The sequence below is a fragment of the Harpia harpyja genome, chromosome 13 (assembly GCF_026419915.1).
Source record: "Harpia harpyja isolate bHarHar1 chromosome 13, bHarHar1 primary haplotype, whole genome shotgun sequence".
Classification (NCBI taxonomy): Eukaryota; Metazoa; Chordata; class Aves; order Accipitriformes; family Accipitridae; genus Harpia; species Harpia harpyja.
In genome coordinates, this window is record NC_068952.1 from 29043588 (window position 1) to 29067155 (window position 23568).

Below are 23568 nucleotides of genomic sequence, written 5' to 3' on the forward strand. Positions count from 1 at the left end.
TTTGGACTTGAGGACTCGCTCTGTTTCCCATGCTTAATTTCCTGCATCAATTCAAAACCACCTACTTTTTGACGTTTCATGGTCTCTGAAGCAATTAATGGTGATATCCCAAACTACAGTCGTGAATTTAGATGAAGAATAAGCTGCAGGGACAGAAGAACTATGAAGCAGCAGTTAAGATCCTGCTTTGTTGTTGATATTTCTGGTAATCAAAAAAAAGAAAGAATAAGAAAAAGATCTCTCAGCACAACTGTCTGAAAGTGGGATGTTTTTCTGAATTTTCTGGCTGGCATCAGTAGCCGTTTTATAGTTTTGTTTACATGTTTTACCTCCTTTTTCTACTTTTAGTGCACCCAGAAAATATTGTTTGCAAATCATAGATCAGTCTGCATCCAAGGACAAAGCAGATAAGCACAAATGCACAGGTGTATTTGCAGTGATTCAAAGCACAACTCTATGCTATATGTGTGCGTTGCCCCATTAGCTTTCTAGATTGGAGGCAGGTATCCACATCCAATAAGTTTCCTTTTAAGTGACAGCTGCGAAAAATATTGCTGCTGTTTGTATCATTAATTAGATTCTTTTATAGATTTAATCTCTGCTGCAGTTTCCAGAGAAGAAAACTGGTGTATAACCCGTGAAGAGGAAAAAGGATCACTTATTTATATTTCCTAAGGTCAACTCGTACGTTACTAACTCATTTTTTTACTATCTCTTCTCTTCAGCATTATTAATTTTTCCTGATTTTTTTTTCTAATTTTCATCACTTCCTAGATTGTTTGATACACATTTATTAAAACTTGCAGATTGATGACCTTCCTCAATTTAGTGAGTGTCTTTCTTTGAAGATTACATAGCTTTGATGGGAGAAAATAGAAACTCTATTTCTGTAAGTAGTTTTATTGGCCATATCAAGATTAAATAATGGATTACTTAACAGAATGCAGTTTAAAACATTTATTACATTAGAGCTATTGCTTTAGTCCATGCACTTTAGAATCAGTTATAAATTAAAACATTAATGCTACCATACACAGAAGATGAAAATATGATCAGTTTGCTCCAAAGATTACAATGATATTCAATCTTAAAAAATTAATTGATTTAATACTCCCTCTGTCAAATTGTTCTAGTATTTTGAAATTATATTGGTTATGAATTTTGCTTATTTTTAATGTGATATTGTTGACTGTATGTTAGCTATTTCAGGGTAGTTATCAGATAATTGCTTTTTCATGTGGCTGATTTAAGCTTCATTGGTAAATCACTTAAGACCTTTTTTCTAAAGATCTTCAAGTATTGAAGCTCTCCAACACCAGTTATATTCACTGATACAGTTTCTACCAGAGTTTTTACTGACGATGTTAAGGGAACTTTATCCTAAACTTTCTGTTTGTCCTACTGCTTTCTCTGATGCCCTTGTTATGGTTCTGCTTTTTCTCTACCCTCCTAGCGACTACAGTGAATCACACTGTGGTATGGAATGACAGCCGCCTTCTAGAGGATGATTCAAATGCATGGCTTCCCTTGATAGCGCCATGCCCTGTATAGTTTTTATAAGTTATTATGTAAATCTTGCATGGATACTATGAAACTACAAAATGACTTAAGTCTTTGAAATATTATGTCAGTATAAGTGACAATTTGGATAAGTAACCTGAAGGATGTCTTAACAGGAGGTTATGCTCGAATTACAAATTTGAGTAATCAGGAGAGTGACAGCATTGTCCAGAGTGGCACAGAAGGAAACTTGGTTAGAAACAAAAGGCAAAGAGCTTGGTCATGCATGCTAGACAGAACATGCTGTAAGATATCAAAGCTTTTCCATACTCTCATCTGCTTCTACCACTTTGCCCGTTGCTTGTACTTTGGTAGATGTTATTGTGAAGTACCTACTGTCCTCACATATCATAACAAGCTGTAGAAAATGTAGGCAAATATGAGTGGAGTTTCTCCTTGTTTGGATTTTGTAGCCTTTCTTTTACATTTTTTCCCTTGTGATTGTGTACCAGTTCTGCAATGGAAATGCTGTCTATGTATGTCATTGATAATGGCAGGGCTGGTGTAATTCTCAAATGTCCTGTCATTTGATGGCTACTTTACCTTTTTTCAGAGAGGAGTTGGTATCCAATTATTTGACTGTTTGAAATTCTTTACACCACACTGAATTATGAAAATGAGATGAGAGGAGTGCTGCTTGCTTTGGGAGAATCAGTCCTCCGGCATTTTAAGTTGCCAACATCCATGTGTCTCTGTTGTGGCTCTTGATGTGTGGAGAGAGATGAGCACAATTTTCTGAACTTGTTCATGGAGATTACCATTTGTGGTCATGAATTGTGGGGCCTGTCTACAAGTGTCAGTGAAGGTGGTAGTTAATGCCAGTAGTCATAGCAGTTGCATTACAAAGGAAACTGAGAGCAGCAGCTTACTGATATATGAAACATGTCAGAGGATAGTGCAGGGATTTATTCTTCTTCTTTAGGGTTCACCTCTGTGATTTACACAAGGATTTCCCTGTGCCCTTTTGGAAACTGCTGGTGAGATGAAGGAGTAGAGGTCAGGACAAGTAAGCTGATGAGCTTTTTCTTTTTGTGCTCTGAAGAAGGATGTCAGCAGGGTGGGATTCACTGGGACGAGGATAGGGCAATCAGAACATAAGAACAACTGTGCTAGGTCAAGCCAAAATCCACCTAGCCCACTTGCTTGTCTGATAGTGACCAGAAATAAATACTTCAAGACAAATACAAAATTATCTTCCCTCCAGTGCAGTATACTGTAATTTGAGTCTTTCCAAGCAGAGTTGAATCTGGATTTGTTCGAGAGGCCTAAATTTACTTTTTTCCACTTAATTAATTGCTTTTTGTTTCTATCTTTTTCTACAGTGTCCTACGGCAATACAGTCTGTAATGTGATTATACTTTATATGGAGTTTAATTTGTTGTCAATATTCTGCATGATATTTCCATTCTGCTTCGTATTTCTCATACATGAGAATGAGTATTTGTTCATCATCTCCCTTCCATGCGTAATTTTGCCTCATATCTTGGATGTCTTTTTCCGAGGTGAGTCTGTTGAGCTTCTTGTGATATAGACATAACTCCATAACTTCCATCCATGGTGTTGCTCTTCTCTGTAACATTTCCAGTTCTGTTGCGTTCCCTTTGAAATAGGGTGACCACAGCTGCATGCTGTGCTAAAGAACTGGATGCTTTATGGAGTTATTCATTGTCACATTGACCTTTTTCTGTTTTATTCTCTGTTCTATTCCTAATAGCACCTACCATTTAATTTGCTGTTTTCACTGCTGCTTGGCTTTCAGCTGATATTTTCAGAGAACTTTAGAAAATTCAGAAGATTCAGAAAATCTCTGTTCTGATTGGTGTCAGAATTTGGACTCTGAAGCCCACTATGGTGTGTGCCTTGGCACGGTTATTTTTTGTAAATGTGTTACTCTGTGTTTATCAAAGTTGAATTTCATCTGCAAATTTATTTTCCAGTCACTCATTATAGAAATTCCACAGGTCTTCATGGTCAGTTTAGGACTTGATTATCCTGAATAAATTTATATTGTCAGCAGACTTTGCCAGCTCACCTCCTTTTGTACAGTGTAGGTTTTGGCACAGATGCATGCGAGACTCCATAGACCCTTTTCCATTATGAAAACTGACCATTTCTACAGTGATTTTGTATCCTTTAACCACTTAATAATTTGCGAGAAGGTTTTTCCTCCTACTTGATGAAGTTTCAGCTTCTGAGAGGGAGAGATTTTTGGTGAAGAATTTTGTAAAAACCTTTCTTGGAAATTCAGGTAGGCTGTCAGCTAACTCACAGTCATCCACTGTGTAAGTTAGATTACTTCTTTTAAGAAGTCTGGTAGATTTGTGAGGTGTCGTTTCTTCCAGGAGAACTGTATAGACTCATAATGTTCATCTCTGTCTATATTAATTCTGTTCTCTTTTTTCTTATTTCTACCACTTTGCATAGCATAGAAGTCAAACTTGGAGGTGTTCATTTCATAGGTGCCCTCTGAAACTGGTTTGAAAAACTAGTTTCATATTTTTCACCATTCATTGCTGTTTCATGTGTCTCTGTCATTTCAGTAAGCAGAAGTGATTTGCTGTGTGTTTCCTGAGCAGCATCTGTTACCATGAGAAGCACCATGGCCGCATATGACTCTTCTCCCAGGACGCTGTGGTGGTTGTAGTTCAGCAATACAATGGTTTTGCCAACACAGAGTTTTCTGCTCCTTTGTCACTGTCTGTCCATACCTGCTGTACTGGGGCAGACTTCGTCGTGCTGCTTACAGCGACTGTGCTATAAATTATTCAAGAAAGTGTTCCAGTTCAAAATTCCTTCTCCCCTAAATTATTTTTAATCTGAGTCTCTCTCTTTTCTGGTTCATAATGGTTAACATCCTGTGCTGTATGACTGAAGATTACGGCTGGGAACAGGGGAGAAGAGTAAAAAGTCCATAAAATGCTATTGCCATCAAAGTCCTTGTATTGTCAAATGACAGCTTGTATGAGCTGTGGTCACAAAGAGTGCTTGGTTGGAAAAGGAATTGGTTTATGATAGAGCATAGTGATAAACAATGCTTTTTACACCTAACCAAAATACACTATTAAAAGCTACAGTGACTAATAAATGAGTTTCCAATAAATTATATAGTTTGTCATTTATTATCTGTTTTGTTGTAACAATAGCCTGAATATTCAGTGTCAGGGTTATAAAAAGTTATGAGTCTCTAAGAATGCCATAAAATACTCTGCTGAGCTCTAGTATCTGGCAAACCACAGAAATTCATGTTGCTGTAAGATCTCTAGGTCAAATTCTAAGATGGCTGTGGGCGTGGTGACTGTCTGCCTTGTTGTCAATAAAACCTTCCTGATGGATGTTGCTCATTCAAGAGTTGACCACTAAGTTGGCTAAGAATCAATATTGCTTACTTTCAGATTCCCTGGGTGGTGATAGATTTCCCATAGCTACAGTGTAGTATTTGTGCAAAGCTAGATGCTGGAAAGCTAGTTGTTATTGTACTGTATGGGGCCTGAAGTTCAGGCTGCATGCCAACCACCTGCACAAGACGCTGCCTGCTATAAAACACAGAACAGGTTTTAGGAGAGTTACCAAATGGGATTGACAACTAAAAGGTAAACACTCCCCACATACATCATCTCCCCCTATGGTGGTAATTGGTTAGACTTAAAACAGAACAGTTGTTACAAGAAACCACATTAGCTGACTAAAAAGTCTGCAGGTTTGGTGGTGAGCAGCACACTTCTGAAAGCATGTGGTCTGTTCTGCCTGCAGAGGTGAGCATTGCTTTGGTATGTCTGCAGTGGTTGTAGTACTTCTTAATAAATCTCCCTAAAACAGTTTCTAAGTGTACATTGGGTTTTAAACTACATGTGTGTTTTCTTGTGTGTGGTACACTTTCTGGCTTCCACTACTTATTCACAGTAGAAAATGAGTTGAAGGAACGTGGGTTTGGGGTTTAGTTTCAAGTCGGATTACAGTTTGGCTTTGAAATGAAGGGAAGGATTTTCTTTCAGGTATGAAAGGAGCACTCGTGACACATCAAGCCTCACTCCATCACCCTCTGTTTCGTTTATTATTAATAATGTCACTCTACTGTGTGGCTCGCAGGGGAAGGAAGTCCCCCTGAGAATGACTTTAGGAACTGTGGCTGCTACAGAGCTCTTCTGAGCACCATGGGGCTGGCTGGCCTGGAGGGCTGTGGTTAGGGGCTCATAGCCACCTTGGAGGTGGGAAATCGCACCTGCTATCAGGAGCTAGGAGTTGGGAAAGGCTGTGATTTAGAGAGAAGCAAAGGCTCCATCCAGGTTTTCAAAGCAGCTGCTTCCCGTGGTGGGGCACTGGCTTCTGGCTTGCTGTGCTCACTGTATTCAAGAGCTCTTGTACATGGTAATTCCTCTGCTTTCAGATGCATGTTCGGAATAGAAAATAGGTGGAGGAGACATGGGGATCACATTTAGATTCAGAAGGTGCTAAGGAGACAGTAGAAGCTGTCTTAGACCTGATAAGAGGTTTTTCTTGAGAAGCAGAGGCTCCCAGCGCTGCAGCTCAGTGGGGTTCTCACTCTGCAACAGCAGCAAAAATCCATTGATCAGCTGGTCAATGGTGTCATGTCTATGCATGAAATACGAGCAGTTAAGTCAGAAACAGTATTTCATTTCCTTCTTTCCCTTCAATGTCCAACTTTGTGTGCACTTCTACCACAGTGTCAAGGTCTTATATCACACACCTGGAAATTTGGGCTTAGACTATAGGGTTTGGAGGAGGTGAGCCATTCTCACGAGACTCCTGGTTTCTTTAGAACAAGCACCAGGACAGTACGTGAGAGGGACAATCAAAAAGTGACTTTTCGTGCTTTCTGGCAAAGTATACTCACTAATTCCTTGTACTGGTATATTGTCAGAGACCTATTTATTCTTTGCTGTGTTGTAACACTGACTATTTGTTCAAGGCTGGTGACAATGTGGCATTGCTAGTGCGTAAGGATGACACTTGAGATTTTTGTCATCTACTCCTGCTTGACAGTATTTGTGATTACTGAGATTTGATTGCCACTTCAGTATGCTATGGATCCTACTAAAAATTGAAAGGTCAGAGTACAATATTTCTATAACATCTGAAAAGCTTTGTCTTTCACTGTGTAGAGACATGGGCATGAGCACCATGGTAGAGGAGTGTTGTCTTAAGTCGATTGGTGAGGACCGTCTTTGCTTGGAAAAGAAAATGTATCCATAGCAGTACACTCCAACCATTCTATGTATGTTATTGTATTTTTTTATTTGTTGTCACTTTTATTGACTTGTTTTGAGGAAAGTTTTTTCCGTCTGGGCTGTTGTGCAATTACTCAGGTTCAGGGACTGTTCAGAAACAACTACAAGTCTTTATATAGAAGTCTTTTGATTTTGTAGTTGAAGAGTTGGCTTAAAGAAATGTTCTGGTTGTAAAATAGAAAATCTCATTTATTCAAGAACAACTAACATCATACAAAAAAGCTGGAAAGTCTTCTGAAGCTTTGAAACTTTTTCTGGTGCTGTGTTGTTGGTAGGGTAGGGTTTGGGGTTTTTCTCAGGGTTTTTTTGTTGGGTTTTTTTGGTTGGAGTTTTTTGAGACCATCACCAGGGGAAGACAAACATCAAAATCAGTTGAACCATTATCCTAGATAAATTAGAAAAGATAAAATAGCATCATAGCATAACTTATGCCCAACTCAATGCTGAAAGCAGAGTCTGCTCTGAGGTCAGACCAGGATGCTCAGAGCTTTACCCCATTGTCCATCTATGGACGGCACAACTGCGCAGCCTCGCTGCGCAGCCTGTTCTGTAATCTATAATCCTAAGTGAGGCTGCCATTGCAAATGTTTCAGCAACTCTTTTTATTTTCTCTTTTGTTACAGGACTGCTGTTTACATTTAGTGTTATGCTGCACCAGCTGCTGTGCATTTGTGAGCTCCAATATGTTTTAATAAAGCTGTATTAGCATCATTCTTAATTATGGGTGGGCAATACAAGTCAGAATTGAAGAAAGCTTAACATTTTCAATGATGCCAAAAGACATTTATCACCATTTGTGAGTTGTGGGTTGTATTTCTAGTCCTTACCATATTTATGGCAAAGAGAGACTATCTTGTGTAGTTCTGTTGTGAGCCTGAACTCTACTCTTTTACAAAGTTAAATTGAAAGGAGGTTTAAGGATTGATCCTCTGTAGAGTAGCTGAACAAGATTAATGTTAATTGACTGTTTCAGACAAACACCCGTGCTAAATAATATAGCTACGTTTAATTTTTAATATGATTTAGACTTAACAGGTGTGGATGGATCAAAAAAAGGAACCTGAGTACTTCCTTGCCTGTAAGAAGCTCCTAGCATTTCTTCATTTGTAAATTTAAGAGAAGATGCTTTATTTATGTGGATTGTTTATTTAAAGAAAAACAAAGTCTTTAAAGTCCCCTAGAAAAAAAATTACTTTAGGATGTCATTAAAGCTGAGGGTAAAAACCAAGAGCAAAAAATGGTACTAGGGCTGTTGTTCTGTAAGTGAGAATTATAATTGGAAATTAGGAATTTTGGAGTCAGTTACAGAAATTATTAAATTAGAAAAACTGGGTAGACATAAAGCATCTGAATACCTTCAATTTAATTTCCAGTGGATTTTATGCAGTAAAAGAATGACTGTGATAAAGTAAATCTTAGTGTTTGTTGAGTGTAGGTTAGATTACAATGAATTTTTTTAACGATGCTGCACTTTTTTTTTTTTTTTTTTAATTCTATTTGTCTCCTTGTAGCCTCACTTCCAGTCAGAGTTAGGTCTGTGTATCTCAAAGAGCAAATATCTATATTTAAAATATAATCATTGTAACCTTAAGTCTGAGTTTCTAGCAGTTGCAATTCCCTTAGTTTTTAATAATTATAACTCCTTATATTTGTTATTACCACTAAGATTTGATTTATAAGTTTTGGTTTTACATGTAGCATAGTTTATTATTGAAATGCACATGGTAACACTAAGCTGGAAACTTAAAACATGCTGCTGTATGGTCTATTTAATGACTAGGAGGTATTCTAAAAATATTTGTCTCGGAATGGCAGAAATCATGCTTAGCACCGCACTGTCCTAGTGCAGTACTAACCTCCTGGCCCCATCCACAGCAGAGTCAAAGGTAGGATGGATCTGACTAGCAACATTAAGAAAGTTCACTCTTTGCACATTAGCATGCTGTCTGCTAAGTGTGAGATGCCGGAGCAAAATTGCAGCCCACCCTGTGTTCCCCTTCCCTGATTTATACTTGGTCAGTCCTACAGATTCCTTTTTCCTGTTTCTTATATTGAGTGCCTTCATTCCTACCCAACTGCCAGAATCTTGGAATGAAAATATTGATTTATATTTTCTGTATTAGCCAAATACTGCTTTCTGTGAGAAAAAGCAGAGTGGAGGAGAGGAAAAATTTTTTAAAAAATATTAAAAAAAAAATTATAAAGAAGATTTATTCCAAGGTAGTTACAGGGAACTACTTTTCTACATATCTGAACAGGAATATTCCTAGTATCAAGGTTTTAGGGTGAAATACATATATTTTCTTTTTATTTAATACTGACAACTTTCTGCTCATCACAAGGGTATAGCGCCCAAGGTGTTGGAGCACAAACATCAGCTGCTGCTGCTTGCTGGTGCTGCGGCTGTTTGCCACACTGCCATCCCTGCCAGTTCCTCTGCTTGTAGAAGTCAGCTCCTGGGTGGTTTCTCTAGTTTTCCTAACTGACTTGTTGGTTGTGGTGGTGTTAGGTCCTTGCTCACAGAAACTTGTATTTCCTGGCTTCCAGGTGCCAGCTGGAGCTCTGTGGGACCAGGGAGCTGCTGCAGGGTTTTAGAACCTGAGACAGAAAGGTTTTTTCCGCTGGCTTCAGGAAGGAAGCTGCCAAGTCTGCCTCTTTATGCATTTTTAATGCTACCAGGCATGCCACAAACATTTGTGAGACTTATCCAAGCCTGCTCCTGTTAATACGTATGTCTTTAAGAATCAAACTCAAGTGCAGAAAACTTCCTGTGTGATACTGCAGCATATTTTCTGAGTTGGTAGTTTTAAACCATGTTGGTGCCAAGCTACTGTCAACATGCAAAGCTAAGAGGTTTTGGTGTCTGGGTATTGTCTTTCAGTGAGGAAATTTCTAAACCTTGCTACCTGTGACCCTTAGAAGGTGTTTTTTTCTCACTGCTGCAGTGCTTTTCCCTCTCCTCCTTTGCCCCCCTCCCTCTGCATCTTCATGTCTCATCTTTTGTGCTCTTCCATTTCTCTTTTCACATGTAAATGCAACATTAAAATATTGAAGGCTATGTGTTCTTTCCCTTCACATTCTGTTTTCAGACTTCTGCTAATTTTTTGATCCCCTAATTCTGTCTTTGGGATCTTAGTAATTTTTTTTCTGCTTGTACTGTTCTGTTTCTCCCCTCTTTTCCATCATTCATGTCCTGTCAAAGCTTGTTCCATAACACTGACTGTCCTTGTTATCCCAACTGTTCCTTTCCCTCCCTCCCTGCTCCCATCCCACACAGCTGCACCATGCTCTCCCGGTTTTGTTCTCACCATGCTACTCCTGTGCTGAGCTGCGTTGGTGCTGTGTTCCTTCAGTCATGTGGCTGTGCCTTCGGGGGCTGGGGGAGAGGGAGCAAAGCCCTCAGCAGTGGCTGTATCTAATTATCTTTTTATCTAGTGCATTTGGACAAATTAATATGTGGTAATTTAGTGATGGTATGTGACAAGTGTGCAAGAGAAAAGGATAGCTGTCTGCCCCTTATCTTTAATGAGAGGATGTTACAGGAGTTTGGGTGTAACAACCCTGAGAGGAGGACTCCCTTCATAGTTTACTTACTGGAGTACCAAAATCATATTAGGTTTTGGGGGGGTGTGTTTTTTCTGCTTGTTTTGGGGGGGGGTGTTTGGGTTTTTTTGTTTTGTTTGAAGCACTTTATAACTGGAAGTTGGTTAGACAAAACAAAAAGTGAATTTAGGATTAATCTCCCTCACTATGCAAATGCTTGTCTCTTGATAATGGGAAGACTAAACCCTTAACTTACGCTTGCATACAAGCTTTGTATTTTTATTTAATCTCTCAAGTTTCATTAGAGCCATCACAATCAAATTATAAATGAGAGTGAAGAATAAGTAATTGTCATATGTTCAAGTGGCCAAGTGCTTTTTCTGTGACAGAATCAAAATGAAATAGAAATGGCTGGGAAAAATTGTTTTTTTCTAATAGGGAAAAATTTTGCAAATGTGTTTTACGGTGCCTGATTTTTATAGTCTTGGACACAAAATACTTCCAGGCTGCTGTGTATTGTGAGATAGGTGAGGACTGAATGTTAAACTTCTTGAAGTCTTATTAATAAACAAAAGCATAAATAATGCCATGAAGATTAATGTTAATTTTGCACTTCTCTGTGTATCCAGGAATAAGTACTTACTACCCTAGGTATAAATCCTATCTAAGAATATTTATGAAGAAAACGGGTAATGAAGGAGTTTGGCTGGAATGTGAATGTTCAGCACAATGAACATGGGATAAAAGCACACCTATGGGAGGATTTTGCATTGATTTGCCTTGCAAGACAGAGGAATGTGGTGAGTGCATGGGTAGGGATGTGCCTGGAGTTATGCCTCCCTATTTGGCCCCTTCTTTTGAAGGGGATTTCAAACTTAAATGGTCTGAAGCAGAGCAGATAGAAAAATGCAGTTAATAGCAGTCATAATAAAAGTGATATACAAAAATAATAGTTGGTTACGAGGGAAGAGTTAAGGGGATTATTTAGCCTTCAGTGACAGCTACAGATTGCTCTTAGGGTGCTGCTCCATGGGATGAAGGCAGAGCGCAGAAGGGAGCACAGTGCCTGTGCCCTTGGACCTGGGTCTGTCCTGGGAAGGCACAGACTCTTGTGCGACTGTGGGTAGCTCTTTGGAGGGCTCTTCTTGAAAACCCCTTGCTGCAGGCACCCAAGGGAAGCCTGCCCTGGCTGCTGTGCTGTCTGGGAGCATCTCTGATGTGTGTGGTAAAATATGTAGGAAACAGAATTTTAAAATTAAACTGCTCATTAGATCTTAAGTATATTTTATTATTTTGCAAAGTAAGAGAGCAAATCTGATTTACAAATGCTATCGTGGAATCTAGAGAAGGAGCAAGTTTGTGAGGCATACAGGCTAAGCACCTATATTATTTTTTTTTTATCCCTTCTCTCCTATGCTGTAAATGCACCTTGAAATGCCATTACCTGCTGTAGCTGAGAGCAAGGTAATTTGTAATGTGGAACAGCTAATTTTTCATTGTGGTTCCACTGGGACATAATGCAAAACAATCCAGTATAGCTATGGTGGTAGTGCAATAACCTGCATTCAGAGCAGGTACCATGTCAGTTGCTGTATCCTGTCACCTTTGGCCAATAATGAAGCTGTTTGCAAAATTACTGTAGGCTTTTAAATACATTTGACATATTCTACATTTTGCAAAGTATAGAATCCTATGCAGGAGGAAAAAATTGAGCTTGGGCCAGTATAAAAAAAAAAAAAAAAAAAAAAGCAAATTATAGTTAGCTGATGTCTTCCCCAAATCTAGGAGCCTTAATTCACCTAATTTGGTGAACCAGATAGAAAAAGAAATGTTTTCAGAGCCAGCTTAGGCAATTTTCTGAGTTCTGTTTTTTTCTAAATTGTAGTGTATGTGAAGGAGCTGCGAAATGCCAGCTCTTTTAGGCTGGCAGCACCCTGTGATGTATTGGCTTTGAGAAGAATCCAGCTTAGAACAACTTTCAGTAGGACAGTGAGCTGCTGTATTTCAGAAGTGTTGGTGCACAGCTGCAAAATTAAGCCACCCCATGAATTTTGTTCTGTTTTCTGGGAGCTCAGCTTTCAGCTGAAAAAAAAGCTTAAAAGTTTAAAAAAAAAAAATTAAAAAAAAATTTTTTTTTTTTGGAGAATTAGGTCCTACACTGCTCTGTGTTTCATCTATTGTATTTTGGGTCTCTTCCAGGTCACCTCAGTAAGAGGCAGCATGCCCTGTGTCCAGCCAGAGCACTGATACAGTCATTCTGCTGACATTCCCTCAGAGAGACAATTTTTATATTTCTCTTGTTTTACCCAGCCTCTAAGTTTCCTGTAACTTGCTGAAATGTGATGTCTTCCAGACCACTGTTCTGTTGTCAAATTAAGCTAAATTTGGCCAGAAAGTTTGGGAGTTACTTGGAGGAGATCTGATACAATCTGTGATTGTACAAGCCTGCTTTCGCATATCCTCTGACTAAAAAAACACCCCAACCCCCAAGAAAAAGAACCCTTTAATTTTTCTACAGAGGCAATTTAAATGTCCCTGTGTGTTTGATCTGTGTGTATGGATTCAGCAATCAAAGAATTACTGTACCTAGCAGTATCTATGTCATTAATATGCTGGTATTCTGCAGTGGATTTTTCTCCTCAGCAGAGCAAATTTTGCTGTATTATATTGAGTTCCTGGAAAATCCCTGAAAGGTGACTGAAATTTTAAATCTCAAATTGCATCGTAATTCCTTCCTTGTGAGACAGTCAGAAAATCCATTCTGCAAAGCTAGATTCTGTCTCCTTTCTGTAGATAACAGGAAAAATAATTTTTAGTGTGTAATCGCAGTCCTCTTAAAGGCTGGCTGAATTAGCAATTCTGACAATCTTTAGTATGCTTCCTCAACCCCTGTATTTACAAATGATTTACTTATTCAAGGCTTGCCTACCTGAGTCAAAACCAGCTCATCTGTCGTCAAAGAGAAAAGGATTACAGACTCTGAAATCTCCTTTTAATATCAATTCTGTTGTTGTATGGAACCAATTACTATTTTCCTGCTTTTAATCGAGGTTGAATTATTTCTGATATCATTTGATATGAGAAAGAAACTGAAAACTCTTAAAAATAGTAGCAATAAAGGTAAGTTCTCATTATAAGTTGCACTCAAAAATTTAAATTAAAGTCATGTAAGTTAGCATGCCTCAAGTGAGACTCTGTGTCATTAATATTAATCTCCAGACTCTAATGAGGACACTAAGCTACTATGTAATGCTACAAGGGCACAGGTGTGACAGCCTCAGAGAAGGTGAAAGCCCTAAATCCCACAGGCTATTAAACTATAAGTTGCACTACCTAATTATTAGGCAATTTCTTGCCTGGTTATTGAAAGGGATGAGGTTTTTAGTGTTTATCTGTGAAAAAGAAACGCCCACAGAAGACGATTTATCATATATGGAACGACATATCACTGAATTTCCCTGTAACAGAAAAATATGCTGGAGAGGAGTCAGTGATCCCACTGCTTTATCAATATACTAATTCATACCCTAGGCAGAAGAATTCCATGGAAAGTCATCATTTCTTCTGTTTTCTTTCTCAGATTCATGATCTCCTGGGCTGCTCTGTTTGTGTCACAGTGATGCTGAGTTGGCACTGTTAAAACTCCACTGCTCTGAGTTGCAAGCTATTGAAATGAAAGGCATCAATTATAAGCGCTTTGGTAGGGGGCACCTATGCCAACAAAATTACAGGAGAAAGCAGATGCTTATGTTTGGGAAAAAAAGGATATATTTGCAGTTTACAAACAGTAAACTGTTTTTAGCTAAGATTTTCTTTTCCAAGCAGCTTTTTGGGGGTTTTCTGTCTTTCCATCGCTGTGTATCAAGGTGTTAAGAAAACGAAAGGTTTGAAGCTTAGGTGTGCTCTCCACGGCTCAAGCATCCATCAGTTGGTCTGTGATTGACGCTCGGTAAATAGTGTGGTTTAGTCTCAGGAAGGAAAACTCAGTTCACAGTTTCCCTGCTGTGCTCAGGCTTGAAGGGATAAAAGAGAAAAGAGAATCTATGGTTGCTTTCCTGGGCAATGTCAACGACAGCAGCCTGGGTGCATGCAGGAAGCATATTTAATCTGTTTGTGCTTCTAGACTTTACAGTGATGGATTCCATATAAATAAATAAAGACTCAGGAGATTTAGTAAGGTGCCATAGGAAGGTGATCACAATTTGTCTTTACTAGAAGCCTTGTGGTAGAAACATCCATAAACTGTATACTAATATGTTGTCCACTCCCCCCTGAAATTAAATGAAAATTAAAGGAGGGAAAAAAACTTTTTAGGTGTAAATGTCCTTTCATTATTCTGCCTGCTAGTGTAGCTGTTGTGTTAATTGATAGTTCTTAATGAGTCCTCTGGTGGTGGAACAGAATTGAGGTGGGAATGTGCTGTGTATGTTAAACCCACAAGTAAAATATGATTCTGTTGTCTTGAACAGAGAATTATTTACATGGTGAACTGTACAGATGCCTTGTAAAGGAAAATTACTCTTCCTTCCTGAAAAACCACTTGATAAATCACAAGCTTCTCTTTATTTTTGCTTCTCTCTTAATGTCTAGAAAATCCAAAAGTTATGCAAATGTGTAGTACTCCAATCACACTAAACACCTGGAAAAACATAATAAGTACTCTTAACAGATTACCTTAATATGCACTTTTTTTTAGTCCTAACATTTGTCGAAAAACTCATTAAGTCCTAGGCAATGTTTTTTAATTGGAAATGAGAAGTTTTCTATGTATTATGCAGTTAATGAATGTTACATCTTTTGTAATTGACAGAACCAACCTTTTTGAGTGGTTCGCTAAATGCAACGTATTAATCTGTTGCTTGTTACTGTTTTCTGTAATAGGCAATGGTAACAGACAAAAAAGTCAATCCATAGGTTTTTTGCTACTTAAGGCTGGGCTGGAGTTTGATTTACAAGTGGTGAACTGACTGGACTTTCAGGTGGGACAAAGATCTAGGTTCTAGCTCCTGGTTGTTAGTGGTCACCAGTAATGCTGTGGACTGTCTTGGAGTCTGGAGGTGTTGCTGTGTTGCTGTTGGGGACATACCGCACAACTGGTACCTGCGTTACAAATTCCTGCTGTGATTCTCTATGGGAATGCAGCACGTTTGGCTGTCTCTCCTGCAAAATTGAGTGTAGCTCTGCCCTCCTGCCATGCCTTGCTCCAGGGTAGCCAAACTTTTAAACATGCATTTGAAACATGGCAGTTGTGACACTGTTGTGTTTCTGCCCTGCAGTCCTCAGGTGTTTCAAGGAAAAAGTGATCCTCACTTGGCCCACTGTGCTGGAGTTCAGTGGTACCATGACACTGCCTTACTTCCAGGAAGAGAGTTGTAGGATAAGGTCTTGTTTCTCTGAGGTGTGGAGAGCAACTGAAGTAAAATATAGTGGATCGTTAGTTCATCAGGATTGGTTTTTTATGTATGCTGGATTTCTGTAATCTCAAAGAGAAGCTGTTATTAGCATGTCAGCTATGGCTACCTCCTCTGTCCTTATTTTGCTGTAGTTGTTTGGCTGATTTTAGCCAGATTTGTTAGGAAGACAAAGTTTTTCTTAGTCTCTCCGTGTTGCTGCCTCCTTCTCCAGGAGTGTTTTAAACCCATCAGTGAGTTCTGAATGACTTTGCCAGGAAGATGGACGTGTCACACTTATCATATTTGCATGAGCTTCTTCAGTAGTGATAGCTTGGTTGGGGGTGCCCAACAGCAGAAAAGGCTGTGGTGTGGACTGCCTATAACACCAGAGGTGCCAGTGAACCCATGTGAGCGAGGGCTCAGAACCAGGCTTTGTACCACCAGCCAACCAGGGAGTGCCTTGGGTTTTCTGGCCTCTGAGAGGTGGGACAAACCTCATGGATGGGTCATCTCCTCCTTGTTCAGTCCAGCCAGTCTGCATATGAGCAATACCTTCATTCACATGAGTCTTCCTCATGAAATCAAGATCTGCTGCAGTAAACCCAGTGGTTTAACTGCAGGAGATCTTTATTTCATGACATGATGAATCTTTATTGAGGATGTGATGACCTTTATTTCGTGATGTGAAACCACCAGTGGCTTAACTGGTGGTCTTGTCCTTTGCCATTCTGAAATGGGAGTAAACTGGAGGAGGTCTAGACATGACAGGTCTTACTGTGTCCATTACCTGCCTCACCCATCCCTGCTTGTCCCTTGCTCAGAGGGCCTGCATGACTTTGGTGATCCCTGTGAAAACAGCAAATGTGGGCTTGTTCTACACCTTGCATTCCTTTCCTTTCATTGCCACTGAAGTCCAACAAAGTTTTGGTATCTAAAGGTACATGCTCTAAAACAGAAAATAGCACCAAATCTGATGATTACTTGTTGAAATTTATTTATTTTTCTTCAGTAAATATTTCCTCTTAATGACTTTGTAAAGAGCTTGCTGTTTGCGTTTGGGGGAAAAAAGGAAGAAAGAATCCTCAAGAGAACAATATCAGATTGTTTGCTGGGGAAAAAAGCTTTAATGTTTGTTAATTGCATGCTTTAGAGTCTTCTCATATTAGCATAGCTGGTTAAAGACAAGTCATTCCCTTTAAGCATTGCAGGAAAAATATCATGTGGTTTTACTTCCTTTTCTTAAAAATAAAAACCAAACCAAAACAAAAAAACAAAAAACCCCTTTTACTGAGAATGAGGCAGTGCCACATCAAGAGAAGGTAGATAATGAGGTAATGTTAAAATTTGAAAATAACAGTCCAAAAAATGTTGTGCCTCTACTTACCCTAGAGTACAGCTGACTAGAGAGTGTATGAACTGTTAGCAAAATGTTAATAAAATGTCAGTAGTTTATATTTCATGTTGCAGGTCAAGATGCTGTGCATGCATGCCTTTTGCACAGTGAGCTGCGTGGTTTTGTGCAGGGGTGTTAGCTCAGGGCCCAGGAGCTGGACAGCCAGTTGATGCAGCACTGTGTCTGAGCAGGGAGGCCATGCCCTGGAGCTGAGCAGCTTGGACATGGTGCTGCATCCGTGTCCAGTGCCAGGCTGGCACTGTTCACATAGAAATCTCTACTACATGATTTAGTGTACATGATTGAAGGAGAAGGTGGAGAGAGCGGGTTTGCAGATGATACAGAACTGGGAGGAATGGCTGATAGATCAGATAGTTGTGCTGCCATTCAGAGGGACCTTGATAGGCTGGAGAAATTAGCCAGCAGGAATTGCATAAAGTTTGACACAGGCAAATGCATAATCCAGTCCTTGGGGATGAAAAACCTCAAGCACCAGTATATGCTGGGGACTGATTGGCTGGAAAGCAGTCCTGCAGAAACGGACCTTGAGATCCTGATGGACAGCAAACTCACCATGAACCACCAATGCACCCTCATGGCAAAGGAGGCCAATGGCATCTTGGGCTTCATTAGGAAGAGTGTTGCTGGCAGGTTGCGGGAGGTAATCCTTACTCCCTATGCAGCACTGGTGAGGCCACATCTGCAGTACTTTGCCCAGGTCTGGGCTCCCCTGTCAATGAAGGATATGGACTTACTGGACCGGGTCCAGTGTAGGGCCACAAAGATAATTAAGGGACTTGAGCATCAGTCAGAGGAGGAGAGGCTGACAGAGCTGGTATTGTCTGGAGACAGAGCCTGGAGAAAAGAAGGCTCGGGGGAGACCTTATCAATGTGTATAAATACCTGATGGGAGGGGATGAAGAAGAGGAAGCTATACTCTTCTCAGCAGTGCCCACTGACAGTACAAGAGGCAATTGCCACAAATGAAAAAAAATATGAAATTCCATCTGACCAGAAGAAGAAACTTTTTCACTGTGAGGGTGATCATATACGGGAGGAGATTGCCTGTAGATGTTGCGAAGTCTCCATCTGTGGAGATATTCAAAACCCGATGGGGCATGGTCCTGGGCACGCTGCTGTTAGGCGACCCTGTCTGAGCAGGGGGAGATCGACTAGAAGATCTCTAGCAGTCCTTTCCAACTTCAATGTTTCTGTGAATTACATTGAAACTCACCATATGTGGAAGATGTCGAAAAGTCCATATAGCGTGGTATAGGTAATTGTTTAGGAGGTGAGCAGCTGGTTTTCAGCACTTTTTCAGGCTTTCTGAGACCTAAGGGCTTGAATCAAGTTAAGCTCTGAGAAAGGATACTTGCTATGAACTGTTCTGCATATGACACATCACCAAATTCATACCAGAGTCCTCCCAGTGGTGTGTTGCAGGCTCCATACAATTTTGTCTAGGCTGGTTGGGTTCTTAAGAATGAGAGGCTCATCAAGTTTTCCCACGGTTGTGCAGATTGGTCTGAGCTTAGTCTTCTAGATAATGTCAGACAGCTGAAATTAAAGGTCTGCGCACAGCAAATGGTCAGAGAGCACATCTCCTTTGGGTTTTTTTGACCCATACCTATAAATTCCCCAAATGAGTCTTTGGGAAGGTCAGGCTGAGACGTGGATCGACTCGAATCTTCCTTCAAATGGTGGATGATATGCTTAATTATTAAAGAGCTATATAAGTAGTGATTTCAGAGAAATTAGTAGTTCTGTACACATAAGCTTGTTTGTCTCTTTTCCAAGGTGATTGGTGGTATTATGATACTGTACTGGTTTGGGCTAGGATGGGATTAAACCACAACAGATACATGCTCTACTTGCCCAAATTGGTTTATTTGAGTTTTATTTATATTTCTTCTGATGCATAGTTAATTACCAGCAGAACAACATTCTGTATTAGAAGCTTATATCAACCTGAATTTTTGTCCTGTTTTGGTTTTTAGTCATCTTCTTAATGTTATCTTCTGCAGTTGTTATAATGAAAACACAGTACCTTCTGTCCTGTCTTAAAAAACATCCTCCCAGTGAAAGATTTGGTGCAGAATGCTCTTTCTACAGATTTATATCACTGTGCATACTTCTAAACAAATATTTACCTTACAATGAGGTTCATTTTGAGAGCTGCTAAACACATATTGTTTTGCAGGCTATGTGCAGCATTCAGTAATGGAGGGAAATGTAATTTCTAAGTGCTAAAATGCATACTAGCATATACAAACCAATAACCAGCACAGTATGTTTTGAAGAAATGACTTCCCCCTATACAGTGCATGTTCTTTAAAGAGAGCAACCACTGCTTTCTAGCTCATTGTAATTCACACTGCATCCAGCACTACTGGAAAACTAATGAAAATGCTGGGAGTACAAGGCTTTATTTTACTGTTGAGAATTCTCAGTGGTTACAATATTATGTTGTGCCTAATTCTCCTGGTATCCCATTTTTTTAACAGTGATTTTTATTTTCAGCCCAGTGATCCATTTCATGCATTAACCCCCTAACTACTGAATGTACCATGTAGCACAAAGGAGCTTTCAAAGCAAAATGCTTTTACTAGATCAATTGTAAATAGGAAAAATCTTCTCAATCGGGTAGAAATCTTATATACATAGGCTCACTGGCATGGAAATCTGCGAAGCAGAGGCTTTTAAGTCCACCTCCAAGAAGATCAAAGTGCAGGGATAGAAGGAGGAGGTGCTGGTTTTATTTTTTCATCCAAGACTGCGTGGTATGAAGCAATGCAACTGTTGCCATAGTAAAGTTATATTGAATTGACTAAAAGCCAGTTAATACCACTGTACACCCCACCCAGTGAACAAACAAGCCAGAATGATTAAACATTTCTCAATTGATTTTGTTTTCCCTCCTATAATAGGGAATTATAGGAACTGATTTTAGAACTCTCTTTAAAAAAAATATAATTGCCAGCAGTAAAAAGTCAGTGAATATTTTTGGGATTTGGGGTATATTGTGTTTCAGATATAACTCATGTTTTTTCTAAAAATTGTCATTCATGAAGCACCTTCAGTTGTCAACTGCGTGATAAAAGAGTCATCTTCTCAGTTAACTGGGAGAGTATTAAAATGTGGAAGATGTTATCACTAAAATATTCTAAATGGTATCTTTACACATCTGTTTAAGTTTTGGAGGAATTTGCTTTCACCTTTGCCTTCTTACTCCAGAGTAATTTATAATGCATCTGAAGAATTGCCTTATCTCCCTCTCTACTGCACCCAACATAGGCATACTTGCAGGGACTGAGAGACCAGGAAACACCACATGTCCTGGTCTCTGCTCCTCAGTGTCTAATTTTAGGGAGTCATCTAGGAGGGTGTGGCAATGAAATAAAAGAAAAAATAACTTTTGGTTGCATTAATGTTCATATTTGTATGGTACAGGAGTTCTGTTAAAGGTATACAGTGGGGTCAGTATCTGAAGCATTGCTACACTATTAAAAAAAGCCATTAAAATATACAAGAAACCTGAATTCTTGTGACCAGAGCAGCCAGACACAAAGTGCAGAGGCCCATCCATGTTAAGATTTCTTTGAAACATTGCCCTTTTGCTGCACAGTAGGTGAGGGATGACAGCCTTATTACAGAGCCCTTTTACTTCAGAGGTTCTTAATTTCCTCTTGTTGCAGCACTTGAAAACTTTGAGTAACATGTTAGGGGCTAGATGCTGCAGTGTGAGCCTAAGCACCCACTGCCACTGGAGATGGTGTTGTGTGTCCCACCTGGCCTCCAGTTGCTGGTTTCTGTCAGGTCCTGTGTCTGTGTCATGTCTGCTCAGCCTCCGAGGTTGTTTTAGATGCACAGAGCACCTCATGTGGCTCTCAAATTAGTTAACTAATCTTGCTTCAGGCAACTAATACCCTCACTAATGTGATTTGCTCTTTCAACTTTTCCAGAGAGGCAGGTGTACTTGGAGGGGCTTTATTTTATTTGAAGGGGCTTCATGTGTTTATTTTGTGCTGTGGCTTTAGGGGGGAAGGCAAATTGGATAAGTGTTTCTTGCCCACTGAAGGCAGGGATACTGATGTTGCTCATAAATTTGTCAAGGAGCTCTCTCCCTCATAGCTGTATTGCACAGACAGGCTTCTCTGTTAGTGCTGAAGGCTTGGCGATGTCAGGAGGCTTGACCATGGCCTTCATTTCTGGAGAGTAGGTGATACCTTCCATGGCTAGAACCTGCGCCCTTGATTGTCCCAAATGTCCAAGCTGAAAATGGATGACTAATTAACTTTTAAAAAATGAGCACTCCAGCAAACCCCTTCCTAATTTATTAGGTGTCTGAGAAATCACAGGTATTCTCTGTTTTGGCAATGAAGTTATGCAGATATTAAAACCTGCTGGTTTTGTGACAGAACTAAGTGTCTTACATGTGCAGCAACAAGCCGAGATCCCTGCCTGCACTTGGCTCCGAGACCTTGAATTTCATTTGATGCTTTAAAGGGAGCAGGCTTTAAAAACAGATTTCTTGTGTTAGAAGCTTAGAATCCACCAAGATGAGAAACAATAAATAAAAGAAATAAAAATATTACTTGAAGTGGGCCTGGGAGAAGGGGAACAGCTGAAGATACTTGTGGCCCATCCTGTCCTTTGGAGAATGTAGGGAGACACAGCACTGGTCAGTGCGTTACAGGGTGATAGCAAAGCCCTAGAAAGCGAACTGCTGCTCCTTGAGGTACACCTGAGAGTGCAGATTTGAAAATTTAACAAATACGCAAAGGACCTCACTATCATTGGCAAACTGAGAAACAAAACATCAGGGATTTAGAGAGAAAAGAGAATAGGCCAGAGAGCGCCTTGGCAGTTAAGGAGCTTGTGTCTGAGTGGAGAGGAAAGGGGAAGCCAAGGTGAGCCCAAAGAGATGAGTGGCATGACCACAGTGATGGGGCTAGGATCTTCTACAGCACCATGTGGGAATGGATAGGAGTAAGGAACAACTGCATTTGTCAAAGGCAAAGGAGGCTTGTTCTTGCAGCCTGAGTTTATACCTAACAAAGAAGTTTTTTGTTGCTGAAGTCTGCACGCACAGATAAGTTTTCTGGTGTGAAAGTATTTGAATATGCTTAAAAAAAGATCAACCTGAGTGTGTTTCCATTTCAGTTCAATTTATTTGAAGCAAATGTCTGGTAAATAATTTTTCCTTTCTTATTTTTTCTCTTCCCCTTTGTTAAAGAAGTCAAAGCTGTGGTTACTCAGATGTCCCCTTTCTCCAGGAGCTGGCGTTCTTCTGCACTCTCTGAGAGCATGTCAGAGTGCTGCAGTGTTCAGCTGCTTTTGAGAAGGAGTGTCGGTTCTCCACATGTCCTCCCACCTCATATAAAAATAAGGTTTTTTGTCCGGGTAAAGTGCTCATTATCTGCAATATAAATTGAATAAAGCTTGAAGACTTCATGTAATGGTTTAAATGTGAGCAATAAAATACATATAGGATATACTATTAGTTTTCCAGGTACTCCAGATGATTGCCTGAAATTAATCTTTTTTGTACAGCATAGCAATCTCATGAGTGTATACATTTCATGTTTTGTCTTTACTAACCATAATTTTCAGTTTTACAATTTTTTTTCCTCTTACCACTTGTTTTCCAGTTAGGGAAGGCTTTTTTTTAGTAAGCAGGTACAATTCTTCTAAAATAATCAGATTTTTCTAAATATTTTATTTTTGTACCTTTTTAAAATAATTGTATGCTCCAGCATTACAGCAGATCTTCCTTCTGCAAAACATAGAACAGATTTTGACGTGAGCAGTAAGGGATAGTATGGTGCTGTCTCATTTCTTCATCCTACTGCCTTATAATCCACTAAGCAGCTTTCTTATTTACAGCGTTGGCTGGATATGTTTATACTAGTGAGTTAGGTATTACAAAAACGGTTGTGGAAGAAACATCTGTTAGCTAAATTGTACTGACTTATCACTATCGATTAGCAAGTGCTTATCGTGATGTCTATTGACTACTCTTGTGGACTGGCATTTTTAAGGGATTATTTTATTTTATGGCATCCTCTGGCTATAAACTGGTAAGACAAAGCCTCCTGTACTTAAAATAAGCTCATCCATTATTTTTCATTGTCTTTTCTATTATAGCCATTACCTGAGATCATGTAGATGTAGTAGAAACAATATTTATAGGAGACAGTTCAATCTCTTCTATTAAAAGGAAGTCTTTCCAGATTCTACCTCATGAGAAGGAAAGATTGTAGATCTTTTAATGAGATAAAAAGGGAAAAAAACCCATGCCCCAAACAAACCATATGTGTTACAGAAATGACATCATACCTATTACTTCTTTAAGGAAAATTTGCACCCTTAATTTCCATAATACAAATGTAATTGGAGGAGCACCATTAACATCAGTGTTACGTTGGGCTGA

The 23568-nt window shown here is 39.5% G+C and overlaps 1 protein-coding gene across 2 annotated transcripts in view; it reads left to right on the top strand.

Moving 5' to 3' along the window:
* Window positions 1-23568, top strand: part of SMYD3 (SET and MYND domain containing 3) — a 446033-nt gene that overhangs the window by 130029 nt on the left and 292436 nt on the right. Inside the window, exon 1 of one of the 2 annotated variants that reach the window (XM_052805602.1) lies at window positions 23065-23215. The exons of the other annotated variant lie outside the window; for it this stretch is intronic. Coding sequence (XP_052661562.1) covers window positions 23192-23215 — 24 coding nt within the window. The 5' untranslated portion in view covers window positions 23065-23191. Of the gene's footprint in view, window positions 1-23064; window positions 23216-23568 lie in introns of those variants that run through there. 2 annotated transcript variants of the gene reach the window in all.